Genomic DNA, 19,409 nt, shown 5'->3' with positions numbered 1-19,409 from the left:
CCAAGAGAAAAACTAACTTACTGCTAAATCAGTTCCACGACTAACTAAAAGATTCTTGATTAACTAACTAACCACGTGCATATCACGTGTTTTACAACTCATCTCACATAACAGTGGAAATACGACAGGTAGCTTTGTTTAGTTAATAAAACGACTGTAGCTTTGCTTTATTGGGGTAAAGTTGTTGGTGCAGAGCACCATAGATTGAAAAGGGCTAGCATTTCCTTCGTTCTATGACGACTTAAATGATTCTACAAATTAATTACTTCAAAAAATTTTTTTTTTTGAGAAACATTAAATAGTTTAATTAGTTTGATATTTTTTGCAACGTTTAATTTCCCACAAGGAGAGTTTTAATTAAGGTCACCGCCCATCTCAATGTATAAAGCAAGCATCAATCTTTCAAACTGCAAAAAGGTAATGTGTTCAGATAGTCTCTGTTTCAAGTTCACAAAAAAAAACTAGAGGAATAAATACTTTACCAAGACAAGAAGCAATGCATATATATGGATCCCTTGCGTTGCGTAAATGTTAATCTCCTAACAGCATCCAACAAAGCTTGAGCGAGCGTAATAAACATCAGATGGTCCTTTAGCTTTTCCTCTGATTCTTTTCTTCCTTCTTTTGCTTTTTCTCTCAAGGGTTATGCTTTTCTTTGTTTGGTGGCAAAGATCTTGTAAGAATTATATGCCAGCATACAACAGGAAGTTGTCCCTACATAATTGCCTTTTATAATGTTGAGTGCCCGTGATAGATTCCTTGGTTCTTCCTGTTAAATATAAAAGCAGGAAAGAAGAACATCTGTAGCACCTCTAATCACTTTCGCAAATCCATTACCTTAGTTTCTTTCATTTGCTTCTGATATCTATCAAACTTCAACTGCAAGTATGGCCGAACCTCTAGTTTCTGCTATCTTGGATCAGTTTGTTTCAATTGCTGCTCGGGAGGCGGAACAAGAGATAAGATTGGTAGTTGGTGTTAAAAAAGAAGTCGAAAAGCTTGAACGCAAACTCAAAACCATCCATGCAGTGCTTGAGGATGCTGAGAAAAGACAACTGACAGACACAGCTGTGAAGGTTTGGTTACAAGAGCTCAAAGACGTATCCTACGAGATGGACAATGTGCTGGATGAGTGGAACACTGCAATGATCAAATCAGAAATTGAGAAACAAGAAAAAGCTGAAAGCTCCCCTATTCTAAAGAAGAAGGTATGCTCTTTCATCCCTTCCTCTTTGTGTTTTTTTCGTCAATTTAAAAAACTTGGTTTGCGTCACGATATTGCTCACAAAATAAAAGAACTGAGTGGAAACTTAGATGAACTTCACAAAGAGAATGCCAGGTTCGAGTTTAGGATTTACTCGAATAGGGATACTGAAGTAGTTGCTCGACCAAAAACTACCTCCCTTATTGATGTGTCTAAAATATGTGGTCGTGATAAGGAAAGGAGTGAGCTAGTGAGCAACCTCTTGGGCAAGGGTAGCCAAGAAGAAAAGAGCCCCCATGTCATCTCCTTAATAGGCATGGCAGGTATGGGAAAAACAACTCTTGCCCAACTAGCTTACAATAGTGATGATGTGCGGGCCCATTTTGAAATGCGAATATGGGTATGTGTTTCTGTTCCTTTTGATCAGATCAGGGTTGCCAAAGCAATCATTGAATCTATTGAACGTCAATCCCCCAACATTTCTGAATTGCAAAATCTATTAGATAGAATTTGTGATTTGATTAGGGGAAAGAAGTTTTTTCTTGTCTTAGATGATGTGTGGTCTGAAAAACACAATGATTGGGAGCCATTCAAACTTGCACTCAGATGTGGGGCTCAAGGTAGTAGAATTTTGATCACCACACGTAAGGAGGGAGTTGCAAAGATGGTAAATAGTGCTTATACCATCAATTTGGAGGTACTGTCTAATGAAGACAGCTGGTTGATATGCAGTCAAATGGCATCTGTTGACAGAGATGATGAGCAACTAGGAAAACTTGGTCGAGAACTAGCAAATAAGTGTAAGGGCTTGCCACTAGCTGCAAAGATTCTAGGAAGTGTCATGGGCAGCCAAAGAAGTAGGCAAAAATGGAAGGACCTTTTGGACAGTAATTTATGGGAATTAAAAGAAGTTAAAGAGGACATTTTTTTAGGACCATTATTATTTAGTTATAATGAGTTGCCATCAGCAATAAAACAATGCTTCTTGTATTGTGCTCAATTTCCAAAGGATTATCCCTTTTCTAGAAATGAGTTGGTCTACCAATGGATGGCACAAGGATATTGTGGCTCAAAATCTAATATGGAGGATACGGGAGAAAGGTACTTTGAAAAATTAGTTATGCACTCCTTCTTCCAAGATTTTGAGAAAGACGACAATGATGATGATAAGATAATAAGATGCAAAATGCATGATGTGGTTCATGACTTTGCCCAATTTATGTCAACAAATGAATGCGTCACAATTGATGGTGACAAAGAGTTGGGGACAGATTGTAAAAGTGTCCGTCATTTGACATTAGAATTAAAGGAGGAAACACAATTTCCTGTATCTCTCTATAGTGCAAAAAATCTACGGAGTCTTTTTCTACGAACTCCTTATTTTGGAAGAATGGTCTTCTCATCTGATTTATTCCTACATTTGACATGCCTCCGGTCATTGAATTTGAAAGATAGTTCCTTTGAGAAACTTCCAAATGAAGTGGAAAAATTAGAACATTTAAGATTGCTCAATTTATCAGGTTCTAACATTACAGAATTACCTGAAATGATGTGTAATTTATGTAATTTACAAACACTGGATATTAGTGGTTGTGGTGAAATTATGAAATTACCCCAAGGAATGGGTAAACTAATTAAATTGAGACATCTTCTTATTGATGAGTGTGAAGGATTGACCGAACCCTTTCCAAAAGGGATTGGAAGATTGAGTTCTCTCAGAACATTAAACAGATTCATAATAGGTGGTCTAAACAATTTTGGAGAGTGTAAACTTGGAGATTTGAAGAATCTAGTCCACCTTAAAGGGTCTCTTGGGATAGAAGGCCTGGAAAACGTAACAGATGTACAAGAGGCTGAAAATGCACAACTAAAAAATAAGATACACCTCCGTAAGTTGAGATTACAGTTTGGTGGGGAAGCTGAGGATGATGAGGATGATGAGGAGGATAGAAGAGGGGAGAATGATGAATTAGTTCTTAATGCGTTGGAGCCACATCCAGAGTTGGAGAGTTTATCGATTCATTACTACAGGGGTACAGGGTATCCTAATTGGTTGATGTCTTTGACCATTTTGAAAGAGCTTGAGCTTTATTCGTGGGATAATTTAGAGCAATTGCCTCCTCTGGGGAAGCTGCGTTTCCTCGAATCATTAGATATTAGTGATTTTAGTAGTGTGAAAAAGGTGGGTGTTGAATTTTTGGGAATAGAATCCAATAGGAAGAAGGATGAGGAGATGGGATCAACATCAACATCATCACTTATCTTATTCCCTAATTTGAAATCTCTCCGTTTTAGCAATATGGAAGAGTGGGAAGAATGGGATGGGATGGGAGAAAGTGGTGTTTCAGAATCAGTTTTAATTATGCCACGTCTTCAGGTTTTGACTATTTACTCATGCCCAAAGCTAAAGGCACTGCCCAATTGGGTGATGTCTTTGACCAATTTGAAAAAGCTTGTGCTTGATTCCTGCAATAAGTTAGAGCAATTGCCTCCTCTGGGGAAGCTGCGTTTCCTCGAATCATTATATATAAGTGATTGTAGTAGTATGAAAAAGGTGGGTGTTGAATTTTTGGGAATAGAATCCAATAGGAAGAAGGATGAGGAGATGGCATCAACATCAACATCATCACTTATCTTATTCCCTAAGTTGAAATATCTCGATATTAGGTTTATGGAGGAGTGGGAAGAATGGGATGGGATGGGAGAAAGTGGTGTTTCAGAATCAGTTCTAATTATGCCACGTCTTCGGGTTTTGACAATTTGCCAGTGCCCAAAGCTAAAGTCACTGCCCAACTTCCTCGAGAAAACTTCGTTAGAGGAATTGACTATCGATTGTCGAATTTCCAATTGGATGACGTTGGCATGCCATTTACCCAGATTGAAATCACTTACATGTCACAATCTGAATAGCGGAGAGCATTTTCCCACTTTGGGGAAGCCGCGGTTCCTCGAATCATTAACGATATGTGATGCGGAAAGTGTGAAAAAGGTGGGCTTTGAATTTTTGGGAATAGAAGAATCCAACAACAACAAGAAGAAGATAGACGAAGAGAAGGGATCAACATCATCATCATTATCTTCACTTGTCTTATTCCCTAATTTAAAGTCCCTCTCATTTTGGAGGTTGAAAGAGTGGGAAGAATGGGATGGGATTGGAGGAACAATGAGAGAAGAAGAAGCACAAGAAAGTGGTGTTACTATCACTATTATGCCACGTCTTCAGGAATTGCGAATTCATAATTGCCCCAAGCTGAAATCGCTGCCAGACTTCCTTCCTACAACTCCCTTAAAGAATCTGGATATCGAATATAGTCCAATTCTCAGTGAATGTTGCAAAACAGATATAGGAGATCAATGGCCCAAGATTTCTCACATACCCAACATCCTTATTGATTATAGATCTGTGCGAAGAGATGGTCGTCCAATGCAAACTTGAATCTCAGTTAAGGTAACTTCTTTCACTTTGTCTTCTTCGTTTTTTTTCTTTCTTTCTTTCTTTTTATATTCTATTTGTCTAGGAAAATAATTCCCACCATAGAAAAAAAATTAAAATTAACAATGTTCGTAGATAAATTCATCAGATTTGTGACCAAATAGTTCAATTTCATTTGCCCACTAATACTATTCACAAAATTACAAAAATGTGTTGGAGATTTTACTACTGTGTCTTAATTATTTTCATAATCCCTTGTTCATCATTATGCTGTCTTGTTTTATGATTATCAAACAAAAAAAAAAAAAAAGAAAGTTACCTTTGTTTATTGTATTTTTATTTTATATGGTTTTTCTTCTTCATACCAATGACAAGAAGACTTTTCTTTGTTAAAGTTCTTCTTTGTTATAGTGTTTTCTCTGTGGTAAAATCCTCATGCTAAATATTTATTTTGTAGGCCTTATTAAACCAGAAATCAAATGAGAAGCATATCTTGTGCTGGAGAAAATTTGCATGTATGGATGCATGTTTGTAAAACACCCACAAAAGAAAGGCTTGCATTTTGTATTGCATACTGACAAATGAAAGGTCATTAAGGTATGTGATCATTTGCAACTTATGCAGTCTTCTATCTATTAAATTTCTAGAATAAATATTTAGCATGAGCATTTAGCTCATAATCATCAGCTTTAACATTGCAGTTTAAAGAGTTTGAATCCAGAGGAGTGCATGTGGTTTTCTTGTCCTTTCGATTGGAGTGTTTCATGCAAATAAAGAGAGAGAGAGTAGGATGTTAGCACTGGGATAAGAGGGAATAACTAGATAGAAGTCTGTTGTTTGTTTGTCTGTTTATGCCATCCATGGTTGAATAATTTTGGAATGACGATGTAGAAGGTGAAGAGTAGTAGACTGGACCAGTTCAAAAATTCCCCAAATTCTGGAATCAAGGCCATTCAACTTTTTGTTTAATATGGGCACTTAGATTATAGTTCTCCTACAGGTAACTTCTTGTTTTTTTTCAGCCCCTTTTTGCTATTGTTGCATTTGCTTCTTTGTACATTTTTAACAACTACAATGTCCAACCTATCAAGGGTCTAGGTATGTTTCACTCTCATTTAGTCCAGAAATAATGCAAAAGTGTTTCATGCTCCTCGGGCCTCATTCAATCTGATTTGATTTGGTGATACATGTACTTTTTTAATGGATATCATTGAGTATATTATTTTAAAAGTTTTAAAATCCTAGCACATAGCACAGGTTTTTTTTTTGGGTAAAAATCTCCATTATCAATTCAAAGATAATTAGATAATTCGCATCTTTTATCTATATGCTAATCTTAAGATGAAAGAGAAGGGCTCTTTAGGCTCCAAAATGATTTTGCTTATGATCAAGTTTTATAGATACAGGTTTAGATGCTTGCAAGTTTTATGTCAATATTGTATGTTTTGTTTCTTGTCTCAGAGGCTGAAGTGATTCTTTACATTGAAGAGTGTGAAGTATAAGAGGTGACCACCAGTCAAGAAGAAAAAATTACAAATACCTTGGCTTTGTTAGTTGGTTGGAAAGAGTTGGATACTCTTTTCTGGAGCAACATTCGTGGAACGGTGGAAGTGAATAACATTTTCTTAATAGCCTATTACAACTTCTTTGCTGCCTCAATCTTATCCTCACTCGACAAGTTTCCTCTATGGTTATGGTTTATTTCCTTCGTGATATAGGTAATTATAGAAACACTACACATAGATGTACTCTCTCTCTCTCTCTCTCTGCTTTTGGCTGAGGCAAATTATAACTTCTTGCCTCTATTCTTTCACTTGTCATCATGTCTTTTATCACACATTCATACATGGGGGCTTTCAACTTTCTAATAAAATCAAGAACTGTTTAATCATGCTTCATAACCCCCCCCCCCCCCCCCCCTTTTTTTTCTACGTTTGTATTTTTCCCAACTGTTACATTTTTTTTCAAATGGGTTGTGGTCTTATGTCAATTCTTTCTTATAAGCAATTAGCCTTTACTTTAAATATTGAGTAGTTTCAAAGCAGAGAATTTAGTTTTGTAAAAAGACAGTTGGCTGTCATTTTTTTTCTGATTACAAATTTTGTGAGGAAAAGTGCAATAAGAAAGTATATGTGTCCATAATCCATTGCTTAGATATGACTAATAAAAAAAAAAAAAAAAAAAAAATCCATTGCTAGATATGCTTTTTAGTTTTATCTTTTATTTTCATTTTTTGAGTAATTCTAGAAGTTTCACTAGAATTCATGTTTGGTACCACAAAATAATCTCAGTTGCAAAGCTTGACAAAATTTTCTCAGCTCATGCTTTGTGTTTCATTCTATCATTCCGTCATCTTGTTTTATTGTGCAGGGTGAACTCCAAACTGTGTCATTTGGGAAAGCACATCTTGCACAAGAGGGAATGGTCATGCAAAAAACTTTGGCACCATGATTGGAACATCTCGAGGGGTCAGTTGCATCTCCAAAGCTGTCTGCAGAATTCAGGAGCAGAGCATGTTGCAAAATGTTTGACATTAAACTTTAAGATTTGAATTTACATAGTAGTCTTTGCCTTGGTAAACAGCTCCAATTTATATGTTTAGTAATTGTTAACTCTTGCATCTTAGCAGTTGTACTTTCGTGGAGTAGATGGGACTTGGAAAGAACTTCTGTGATATTAATATGTGGTAATGCAATTTGATTCAACACAAATATTGGTTTGTTGTACTGTGGAGGTGAAATTGGATTATTTTAGGATCCCTGATTTTGTTAGGACTGGGTTGTGTAATATTAAGAGCCTTTTAGCTCAACATCTCAGTGTTTCCAATGGAAACATCCAGGTTGTAACTATATATATATATATATATATATATATAAAGTAACACTAAGAAGCTTCTGCAAAATGATAAGTAAAAATTTGAACTTGTGTAAAAGAGCACTCTTCTTTGCAGGAAACTAGAAGGTGTGCTCTCAAAGTTGTTATGGATGGACTTCCTAAAACCATTGATAAAGACATTGGAAGTCTGGGATGCTTTGAATAATTTGTGGTGAGTTTTAGATCACATCTACCTTATCTCCTAATGAAATCATATGTTTTAATCTCATATAATCGAAATCTGGTTGCCACTCATAATGCAGGCCACAGAAAAAGGTCCTTGCTGTTTACATACCGTAAACAAGACTCATTAAGCCCGTGTTTGAAGTTCTACACATAGAGAATGGTGTTGTGCATTACAGGTAGGGTTTGTACACATCTTTTTACTAGAAGTTCCTAGTTTTTGAATGTTCCAAAGTGATAATGATCTAAAAGATTGGCTTTTTCCAAATGCTTCTTTGTAGACTTAGCATTGTCTGATTTCTTCCTCTTATCAGCCTTACTTTGAAGGTCTGTATTTTGTTTCTTTAGTAAAGTAGATAAATTTTCCCATATGAGGACCAACTAGATTCTTGAATGAACAGTGTTTTCTACTAGATTCTTATGACTTTTTTGGTCTTTACTGCCTCAATCCCATCATGTCTTTCACTCCTGGAGTTTCCTCATTAATTTTGGTTTATTTCCTTAATTATACAGATGATTACAGAATGCTGAAGATAAATGTACTTTGTAACTACTCCCTCTCCCTCCATTTCTGGTTGAGGCAAAGTGTGATTTCTCTTCCCTCTTTCTCTTTTCACCTCTTTTTGGAGCCATAGCTCTCTTGTTTGATCACACATTTATTTACTAGGTACTTCTAGCTTTTCAAACAATCAAAATAGTTAAAAATGCTCCATAAATTTTCGTTTATTTCTTGTATGCGTTAGTTAATTGATTTTCTTAGCAGAAAGCCATATAACTACATTACATGATTGTTTATAGTTAAGAAATAGGTACACGTGAAATGAATAGTTTTTATGTTCTTTGTTTTCGCTTTCGCTTTCCAACAAATTTCTTGAAAAATAGGATGTGTTCTTATGTCCGTTCCTTTTAAGCAATTATGAGTTGGAGCATTTTATAGTTTCTAGCAAGAGAAGAATTTTAGTCGTAAAGAAGCAACTAGCCCTTCTATTTTTTTTGTTATAAAAATTGTATAGTTGAGAAAGGATAATGACAATGATTTTTTAGGCCAAAAATATTGCTCGACATAATTATGGTATCTGTAATCCTAGAAGTGAAACTAGAATGCCCCTTTAGTAACACCCAATAAAAAAAATCTTCTCCTTTAATTCTCTCATTCTTTCTTCTTGTTCATTATGCAGGGTGAGTTGGGAACTGTGATGTGTTTGGATAAAACATCCCATGCAAGAGAGACTAGTAAATGCTCCTTTTTTAAAAAAAAATAAATAAAATTCTTACCTTTTGTTACCATCCATAATTTCCTAATTCTGGAATGGCTTAATAAAAGGTGGACAAGAGAAGATTGGACCAATTAAAGAAAAAAAAAAAATCCAAATTTGTCATCAGAATGAGCAAAAAATATAGGTATTGAAGCCATATAACTCTTGCCTTTGATAAGGGTACCTCAATTCTAATTTTCCTTCAGGTAACTTTTTATTCTTCTCTTTCCATGATGTTGCTGCATTTTCTTTTTGCTCCATAGTTAGTAACAATAATTTCCAACCTATTAAGGGTCGAGGAATACTTAGCCTTCATTCTGGCTAGACATCATGCAAAATGTTGTGTTCCCTTGGGCCTCAGACATTGTGAGTAAATTTCTAACTACAAAGCTCTGTTATCATTTCAAAGATGCAGCAAAAACAATCTTGACTTCAAATGCTGGTGTTCTGTAGGGGCCAGTCTATTTGGTGACACATAAAAAGCAACCGAGGTAATTGGCCAGCAAAATCTTTATGGAATCTCTTATCCATATTTTTGAATGCTCGTAACTATTACATTAAAAATATATATATTGACTTTTTAATCAATGTCATATGCTTGTTTCTTGTCTCAAGGCTAGAGTGTTCTGTGGCATGCTTGGGAAGCAACCACCGGGTAGAAGAAGATATTACAAACATCCCAACTGGAAGAGTGTGGGCATGGGAGGTAACTATCGGATACTGCTTTTATGAAACCAACATTAATGGAAGTGAATAAGAGTTTCTTGTTGGCTTATTATGATTTCTTTGCTGAGGAGATTTTTACTTTCCTTTTTTGAATGGAAATCACAGAGGAAATCTTTATGTTCTTTTTCTCCCTCCTCGTTTGGCTGAGGCAAAGTAAAATTGCTTATGACTCTTCGTGCCTTTCTGCTCCTCTCTGTCATACTGTTCTAGTGTTGATGTATCGCATTCATTTATGAGGGTTTTCAGGTTTCTAATACAATCAAGAACTAGATACTCATGTTTCATAAATTCAATTCACTTTTTTTTCTTAACTAGTTGTCAATTATTCCTATTAGACTGCCCCAAATCATTGCATTGAATAATTGCTGCATCTTCTCACCATTGATTAGAACTAAATTTCAACATCTTATCACAATCGGAATTTTTTTTATGTACAAGACTAAAGTAATTGTAAATAACACTGAAACCACACCGTAACAAGAGTTCAAGGCTACCTTTCTTTTGGGCCAGTGTCTGCTTCACTACTATTAGTTGCTTAGCTTTTATCTGATTAGCATTCTGAAGCACTTAGTTCACCTTGATATCTTTTACTAATGAAAAGAAATTTCTTTAAAATGGGTCTGCGATCCTATATTGATTCCTTTCTCAATAAATTATAATGAGTTGGAAGATTGTTTAGTTTCTAAACATAAAATTAAAATTAGTTGAAAAGCCAATTGGACATCAATATTTTGTATTATAAAATTTAAAGAAGAAAGGGGACAATGAGGAAAGATAAAGAGACCAAAACAATACATAGTTTGTTAGACACCATTTTGGTGGCTATGATTTTAGAATTTGCACTTGAATGCACAGTTAGTACTACAATGGCAACAACAAAAACAATAACAATTCAAAGGCTTAGAATGCACAATTATAAATACAAAATAATTTATGTGGCAATCTTTAAAGATGATTTTTTTTTTTGATAAGTAAGAAAGATGTTTATTAAAAAAAATCTGCTTTATGCAAAGTAGCACAAAGCAAGAGAAAGATTACAAAAAAGGAAAGAAAAGCAGAAACATAAAGGAAAAACTAATTACAAAGAAAAAGAGAGCTAATAAGGAACAACAAGAGAGAATCACTAGATGTTATTATTTTTCTTTTATTTATAATTCATTTTGTCTTATTTATTATGCAAGGTGAACTTGAAACAATGTTCCTCATGGAAGAAAATCTTGTGCAAGAGGGAAACGTCATAAATTCATTTATGAGGATTTTCAGGTTTCTGATACAATCAAGAACTAGATACTCATGTTTCATAAATTCAATTCACTTTTTTTTCTTAACTAGTTGTCAATTTTTCCTATTAGACTGCCCCACATCATTGCATTGAATAATTGCTGCATCTTCTCACCATTGATTAGAACTAAATTTCAACATGTTATTGCTATCTGTTTTTTATGTAAAAGACTAATAAGTAATTGTAAATAACAAACCACACCGTAACAAGAGTTCAAGGCTACCTTTCTTTTGGGCCAACGTCTGCTTGACTACTATTAGTTGCTTAGCTTTTATCTGATTAGCATTCTGAAGCACTATAGTTCACCTTGATATCTTTTACTAACGAAAAGAAATTTCTTTAAAATTGGTCTGCGATCTTATATTGATTCCTTTCTCAATGAATTATTATGAGTTGGAAGATTGTTTAGTTTCTAAGCATAAAATTAAGATTAATATTTTGTATTATAAAATTTAAAGAAGAAAGGGGGCAATGAGGAGAGATAAAGAGACCAAAACAATGCATAGTTTGTTAGACACCATTTTGGTGGCTATGATTTTAGAATTTGCACTTGAATGCACAGTTAGTACTACAATGGCAACAACAAAAACAAGAACAATTCAAAGGCTTAGAATGCACAATTATAAACACAAAATAATTTATGTGGCAATCTTTAAAGATGATGTTATTCTTTTTCTTTTATTTATAATTCATTTTGTCTTATTTATTATGCAAGGTGAACTTGAAACAATGTTCCTCATGGAAGAAAATCTTGTGCAAGAGGGAAATGTCATGCAAAAGGTAAATTTTTTTTGTAGCACCATAATCTGGACATCACATGGGTTAGTGATGCCTCCAAAGTAGTTTAACCATTCAGGCCCAGGGAATATACTAAATATATATTGTTTGCCACAAATAACTTTATAATTTCATTTTCATATTTGTCATTAACTTGGCAACTCCAGTTTATATGTTCAGTGGTTATTTATCTATGCATTCCAACCAGTTGCATTTACTTGGATTAAATGGAACTTGAAGAGGTACTCTATGATCTACGTGGTAAGGAAATTCGGGTTGGCGTGAATATTGGTTTTCTTGTTGCAGAGGTAAAATTGGATTCATTTTATGATCCCTTATTTTGAGAGGCGTGGGCTATGCAATGGAACATTAATAAGTTGCTGTGAAAATGATAATCTACAAATGTGTAACTTGCATAAAAGAGTATCCTTCTCTGTAGGAAACTAGAAGGTGTGCATTCAAAGATATTGTGGCTGGACCCCCATAAAACATTGATAGTGGAACTCCGGTAATCATATGCTTTGTTTAACCTGTGCATTGTGAGTCTGATCTTATCTCCTGATGCATATAATTTAATCTCAAAATTGTCTCAAGCTGGTTATTAATCCTGATTCAGGTTACAAAGTCTTTTGGTTCTGACACTCACATGGATGAGGCCTAACATGCTGTATTGATGCCCATGTTTGAAGTTGTAAGCATTGAGAAGGATTTGCACGCTGCAGTGGTGAGCTTTACCCTTATCTTATAACTAGAAGTTCCTAGTTCATGACTGTTTGTATTGATGGTCCAAAAGATTGGCTTCCAGTCTTGTGCTTTGTAGCCTTAACATAGTCTGATTTCTCTCATTCAATAGGCTTACCTTGATAATTTGATTTTTGTTACCTTGAACTCAGCATATTTTGAGAAAGGGACTTGATGGGGCATTTTGTCATATAAATTTGCAAGCAATGTTATCCTGTGTATTTGCGGCTAGAGAATTCAAGGTAGTGAGGGATATATTGAAAGCTTTTTTCATTGATCAATGTCGTTTTTGTAATCTTTTACAACCATACACTAAATTTAAAATTTTTAATTTGCTCTTACAGTCCAAGTGTCCACAAATTTTACAGTTATTGAAGGCCACTTATTTGCATATACGTGAAATTGAAGGCCATAAAGTACAGGCTATGGTATTGTGTATCTCATTCAACATGTAGGTAATTACTTCTCCTTATTCTTCTTTATCATCTTACCTTTTTCATATTATCTAAGAACTTAAACAATTAAATCTGTAATTATAATTTCCATTTTTCTTATTATAACCAACACATTGCTCAATATCATTATACTATGTTATTGTAGGCAATGGTTATGCTCTACTCCAGCCAAATTAAAACTCTTCCTTTTCTGCCATTGGGAATTACATAATTTTCTGAATCTTGCACGTTTTGTATACTTACACTAAATAATTGTGATTTTCTTTTGGTGTCAAATCCACTAAAATTTTCATAGCAATGATGGTCTTACATCCAATGTTGGGAAAATTTATCATGATGTTTAATATGGTTTTCAAAACATTTAATTGTGAAAGCACCTGATTGATTCTTCAATTGAGTTTACAAGTGCTTAAATGTTGGAGTTATTCTCATATTCTTTACACTTTCACAAAATTTGGAGCGGAGAATTTCATCAAAATTCACTTCTGGTTCACACTTTCACAAGAATAATTTTATAGTCAGTTAATCCACCAATACCATAACCTACAAATCAAAGGGTGATTGAGAGGATTTACCATTATTGTGAATTAATAAAATGATCTTAGTATTAAAGCTAAGGTTTCCATGGAGTTGTCTAAATACCCCTTTAGTTTGGAGGTTTTTGTTTATGGGCTTTGCTGATGAGTATTTTTAACAATTTTTTCCCCTTACATCTTTGGCTGTGCAGTCTTGAACATTTGGTGAAGCATATTTTAAATTGGTGGGAATTAATAAGCAACGATGTACCTCAGAAAGCCACTTCTTACATTCTGGTACAAGTACAGTTGATTGCTAAAGCTCTACACAGTCAAATGACAGAGCTCCAACGGGCAAAATGGAAAATCTCTATGCTTGATTTGTAGACACAACAGTGTTGATTGATGAAGCTCCAATGCTCCATTAACATATCATAGGCGCATTAATGTAGCATGTCATGGAGTTCAAGAAACAATATCGTGAAGCAGTGGCACACTGCACACCAAGAAATTTATGACCAGTGAACTCAGTTTTTCAATTTTGAGCCTAGAATTTGCATCCAACATTTACATGTAATTCCAGATTTTTGAACCTTTTGTGTGCTGTGACTTGTGTATAGCCATGAAGCTTTCGGGAGTATGCATTTATTTTCCATCATCCTCCTTTGACATGCATGTGATGCTACTCATGGAAATTTTTTTGTAAACTTGCTTTCATCTGGATTATTGATGGTGTCCAATATGGTTGTGGTTTTACTGCGGTGAACTATTTGATGTTCAGCCCCTCGTGCTATGATTGGAATTCAAGTAGGAGATCAAATGAAATTAGCTTTGGTATTTGGTGGGCGATCAATTCCAAGTAAAACTGGAACATCACAAACCTTAGATGCTATCAGCTACAAGCCTACAATGTATGTTTTAGATGCCATCAACTACAATGCATGTTTTAGGTGCCTTATACTTGAGATTATAGAAGTGAGATTGCTATATACTTCTATCTGTAACTATCTTCTCAAAGTAATAAATCTGTGTAACATTTTCTTCTACAATAATAAGTCATTTTTTTTCCCTTAAAAAGTCATTGAACAATGCAGGATATTTAAGGTGGGGTGACTTGCCAGTATTATTGAGTGAGCACAACAATCACGTTTGCTATCTGTCTTGCTAACACAAAATAGTCTTGCAATTATAGATTTGTCTTGCCAGTATTATTGAGTGAGCGAACCTACTTTCATAATAAGGATGTCTTTATTACTTCATTTTAGTTTCTACAAATGCAATTATAGATTTGTACATAAAGATTTATGAAGGCTAACTTTTGAGCGTGTTAGGCTCTATACCATTCATTTGTTCACTTATCAGGCAGTTGGCAATTATGGCCAAGATAAAGCCACAACCATAGTATAGTGTTAAAATGTCAACACGATATTATATTATAGTCCTATTCATTTTTTTGATCCCACAAACTGTAAGCTTGCTGGACCATGTTGATTACTTAACTGGACTATTTTATGATTTTTTATTTTTTATTTTAAAAGGACTACGTTAATGTTATGACTTTTATGGCATAATTTAATAGATGTGAAGGTAATGGCATTAGCCAGAAGTCTAAAATTTCAAATCTATTATATACGCATATAAACATATAATATTATATAACTTAGATTGAGTCTCATATTTTGATATTTAATAACTTGTTCATGAATATACTATTATATTTGAATTTCAATTATTTAATAGTCGAACTTTAGCTTAACGTCTTTAATAAATTAACAAATATACACGTTTTTTTTTAGGGGTGATTACATTCTCCTTTCTTGAAGTTTGGAGAAATGACATTTCACCCCAAACTTGAAGGGAAAAAAAATTTTCCCCATTACATTTGTTTGATCAAATTTTATTAAATTAATATTAAAATATTGTGTACTAACCTAGTGCTTAAGGGTAGGTTTCCAAAATTATCTTCAATTTCAAAATTAAAAACCCTTATTTTTAAATTTTAAATTAAAGTGTAATTTAAAATATTAAGTAATAATTTTTTTTTTCTCAATGAGTTATAGAGAGATTTGTAGTTGCAAATGTTTTGGTACTTGATAAATTTTGTATTTTTATTCTAAATTTATAAGAGATTCTTAAAGAAATTTAAAATACTTTGTTATTAATGTAAATAAAAGGGGAGGGTGTTAGAGGCTCAAGAAAGGGAAGTGTGGGGCCGGGGGGCTTATGATCCGGCCCACGCTCTATCCGGGCTCAGGGCTCGTGCCGAGGAGGTCGTGTGCCGAGGACGAATGATCACAGGCCAAAGTGTCAAGGGGGACAGCTGAGGACGACCCTATCCTCGGCACTCCAGGACTTCAATGGGAAGAGCAACGTCTCGATGAAGGCTATCCCCGAACAGCCCCCTAAAGGGGATGTGAGTGGAATGGGGCCCACGTGGAGGTACAGTGCAAAATTGGATCAAGGAAAATACGTCCCCTCCGCATTAAATGCACCCGCCAGCGTCCTGGTCATGTTAATGAGAAAAGACGCTTGGACGGTGTGACTTCGATCATCGCAACTAACAGAAAGTAAGAGGGGACAGCTGATGGGACGGGTACAGAAGTAAGCACCTGCCTGACCAACAAGTGGAGGGCTAAGATCAACCAAGAAGGACTATATAATGTAAAAGTTAGTGCACCAAGAAAGGGGCTGGGAAAAATGGCAAAAAACCAGAGCCTCCCAGCCCGCCTCTAGGAGAAGGACTCCTAGGGCGAAAACGGCTTAACCATGCATGAACACCACGAAAAACCCACCGTCCGGTGACCAAGGCCTAGCCTTTCAAACCCACGCTCTACAAATGATATTGTTTGGGCCTTTTTACGTGCGAGCCCAATATCGTTTTGGGTCGTTTCCAAATCGTGTCCTTACAATTGGCGCCGTTTGTGGGGAAGGCTTGTGTCTTGACACAGGTGGTGAGACAATCCCTCGCGTCAGTCCCCAACCTCCGGATGTAGTGTTCTAGCGTAAAATCCCACTAGGGGCTACGTTTCTTCGTTATGAGCTACGTTTCTTTACTAGGGGCTTGGCCGAGGAGCTAATCCCCCTAAACCAAGGTCTCGCGCCATAGACCAACTTATGAATCAAGTTTTGGACAGAACCACGGTATTGCATGGTCCTCGGACTCAAACCTATGGGGAAACTAACTACTTAAAATCAAGTTTTGGACAGAACCAAGGTATTGCATGGTTCTCGGACTCAAACCTATGGGGAAACCAACTACTTAAAATCAAGTTTTGGATAGAACCAAGGTATTGCATGGTCCTTGGACTCAAACCTATGGGGAAACCAACTACTTAAAATTAAGTTTTGGACAGAACCAAGGTATTGCATGGTCCTCGGACTCAAACCTATGGGGAAACCAACTACTTATGAATCAAGTTTTGGACAGAACCAAGGTATTGCATGGTCCTCGGACTCAAACCTATGGGGAAACAACTACTTATGAATCAAGTTTTGGACAGAACCAAGGTATTGCATGGTCCTCGGACTCAAACCTATGGGGAAACCAACTACTTAAAATTAAGTTTTGGACAGAACCAAGGTATTGCATGGTCCTCGGACTCAAACCTATGGGGAAACCAACTACTTAAAATCAAGTTTTGGACAGAACCAAGGTATTATGGGGAAACCAACTACTTAAAAATCAAGTTTTGGACAGAACCAAGGTATTGCATGGTCCTCGGACTCAAACCTATGGAAAAGTCAGCCGCTTAAGAAAAATTCTAAGTCGCCCAGTCCTCAAACCAAACACCAGAAAATACTAAGGCTATGAAGGTCATTAGGCAGCGGGCGAAGCGCCATAATTCTCAACGACCTACAGGGGCTGTTCATTTTGGGTTATGTATCCTCGGATGATTACTTCCTACATGGCACCGAGCATTCGGCCATCGTCTCATTCAAATTTGGGGTATACGACCCATTTTTCAGGTCGGTCTTACTGCACGCAATAGCTCCAATAAGTTCATAATAACATCGTTTTTCTTGATAAAGGATTTCGGCTTTAAAGTATTGTTTTCTTAGGTCGGCGCTATTATGCCAGACAGCTCTGATAAGTTCATCATAATATCTCTTTCTTTCTTAGTAGTAAGGGTTTATGCCCTAAGTATTATTTGTTCAGATCGGCATTATTACGCCGAATAGTTTCAATGAGCACGGAACAAGGTCTTTTTATTTAACTGGGATGTTTGCCCTAACCATTGTTCAGAGTATAAAAATGAAAAAGAAACAAGTTAATCGTTAAACTAAAAACAAATACGGAGCCTAGCCAGGGTTTCTACTTCTTTAGTCTTGCGTCGGCCATGTCCTGGGAAGGCGGAACGGAATCAGCTTCGACGCCCTGGAGGATAGTCCCTTCTGGGGAAGGCCGAACAGGGTCAGTATCGGTACTCTGGGGGACCACAGCAAGGGGAATTGCCTGTGGAAGCTGGGCAAGTATGGCTGGTTCCTCAGCATTAGGCATCTGAGTGCCAACCACGGGCTCAGTAACCCCTTTGGGTACCTCAGGATCCGTATGCTGAGATATTTCTATCACATCCTGAAGTCCTCCCTCTTTGAGCATCTTGCCAGGAGAGCCGCCGACTTGTAAGTTTTTCGACTAAGTGACCCCTTCCTCGGGTTGGTCGCTCATAGCCACGGAGCTGGAGGAAGTGGCCTCACGGATGGCTGTAGGGTAGAATATGTTCTCCGCTTTCCACAAATCGGATGAAGCATTCACCCCAGCTCGCTTCAATGCCTCTTCCCAAACCTGGGAGCAATAAAGCCTGCATACTCCAGGAATCTGGGCTTTAAGGATGGCTTGGGTTTCAGCTACCCCCGCATTATAACCATCATCCTCAGCCATTTCCTTGGCAACCTCAGCCTCATTTCTGGCAAACTCGGCCTCCTGCTTGGCCCTTATGGCTTCGTCACGGGCATACTCCGCCACACCTTTGTCATGCTCTGCCGCGGCCAGTTTTTTACTTAAATCCTTGATCAGCTCTTTAGCTATTTGCAACTGATCCTCGGCTTCTAGTAAACGTTTTGTTTGGTCCTCGGCCTATTTTTGGGCTCTAGCTAAGCCCGCCGAGGCGCTATCCCTTTCACGAATAGCGACTGTTAGGTCAACCTTGGCCTTGGCAAGGTCCTCCTCAGAAGCTTGGAGAGTCTTCGCGGTCGTTAAGCGCTTGGTGCGTTCATTCTCGGCCACCTTACTCTTATTATTCACCTCTTCCTCCATCCTATAGGTGGCCTGGCAAGGGAGATAAATGCATAGTTAATGACAAACCAGAAGTGAGAGTTAATAAAGTTTTGGGTTTCAAGAAACCTTACCATGCCCAAGTACCTCTTAGTACTGAGGAAGACCTCCTACATCCTCATTTTCCTCAATCCATCCACGTCAATGGGAAGCAGCATGGTTCTCCCTAGTGCGTCCGCCATGTAGCCACCCTAGCCATCTCCAGGGTCCCTCATGGATGTAGTTTCCAACAGTGGACCCCCGTGAAGCATTGGGGCAGGAAGCCAGGCGCTTGGAGAGGACTGAGCCTCGATCCCCTTTCCCTTGCCTTGAGAGGATTGGACTTCAGTCTCTTTACCCTTGCTTTGGTGCCCAATCTTCAGTTGTTTTATACGCGGAGCCTCCTCCTTCTCCTTAGAAGGTTGGGATTTTCCCCCGTCCATGGTTTCCTTGCCCTTGGGGCTCCTCTTTCTCTTTGAATCAGTGCCTTCCGGCCGAGGAGGCAGAGATGGTTGGGAGGAAGCAGGAAGTTTGGGGCGGGGGGATTGTGGCTGTGACTTGGTGGAAGATGACCTAGTCTGAACAATCTGGGGCTGAGGTGGTGGGGAAGGAGCATTGGGTTGTGGCGTTCCCTGCGTATCCTTCCCAAGTTGACCCGCGAGAAGTTCGAGTAGGGGGGTCGGGGGCTTTCTCTTGAGTCCCATCTCGGCTT

At 37.0% G+C, this 19,409-nt stretch overlaps 1 protein-coding gene across 18 annotated transcripts; it reads left to right on the top strand.

The window, feature by feature from the left end:
* Positions 1-495: 495 nt before the first annotated feature.
* LOC126725327 (putative disease resistance protein RGA3) lies at positions 496-14,226 on the top strand. 18 transcript variants are annotated; one of them, XM_050429971.1, is made up of 22 exons: positions 497-4,652; positions 5,095-5,234; positions 5,339-5,637; positions 6,099-6,355; positions 7,008-7,162; positions 7,267-7,323; positions 7,588-7,683; positions 7,775-7,873; positions 8,208-8,281; positions 8,873-8,927; positions 9,019-9,156; positions 9,243-9,316; positions 9,404-9,441; positions 9,566-9,656; positions 10,858-10,939; positions 11,674-11,738; positions 11,944-12,043; positions 12,175-12,243; positions 12,352-12,459; positions 12,629-12,721; positions 12,854-12,931; positions 13,659-14,226. In XM_050429971.1, the coding sequence occupies exon 1, from the start codon at positions 888-890 to the stop codon at positions 4,638-4,640; it is 3,753 nt and encodes a 1,250-aa protein (XP_050285928.1). In that variant the 5' UTR covers positions 497-887; the 3' UTR covers positions 4,641-4,652; positions 5,095-5,234; positions 5,339-5,637; positions 6,099-6,355; positions 7,008-7,162; positions 7,267-7,323; positions 7,588-7,683; positions 7,775-7,873; positions 8,208-8,281; positions 8,873-8,927; positions 9,019-9,156; positions 9,243-9,316; positions 9,404-9,441; positions 9,566-9,656; positions 10,858-10,939; positions 11,674-11,738; positions 11,944-12,043; positions 12,175-12,243; positions 12,352-12,459; positions 12,629-12,721; positions 12,854-12,931; positions 13,659-14,226. The 18 variants fall into 18 exon arrangements, with proteins under 18 accessions (XP_050285946.1, XP_050285928.1, XP_050285927.1 ...); XM_050429970.1 differs by having other exon boundaries at positions 8,208-8,361; XM_050429974.1 differs by lacking the exon at positions 8,208-8,281.
* The last annotated feature ends 5,183 nt before the right edge of the window (positions 14,227-19,409 follow it).

The sequence above is a fragment of the Quercus robur genome, chromosome 5 (assembly GCF_932294415.1).
Source record: "Quercus robur chromosome 5, dhQueRobu3.1, whole genome shotgun sequence".
Lineage (NCBI taxonomy): Eukaryota > Viridiplantae > Streptophyta > Magnoliopsida > Fagales > Fagaceae > Quercus > Quercus robur.
This window is presented reverse-complemented; position numbering and strand designations above follow the sequence as displayed.

Bases quoted from the DNA above. Each gene is read 5' to 3' on its own strand.
- LOC126725327 (XM_050429984.1), top strand. From the start codon at position 888: ATGGCCGAACCTCTAGTTTCTGCTATCTTGGATCAGTTTGTTTCAATT.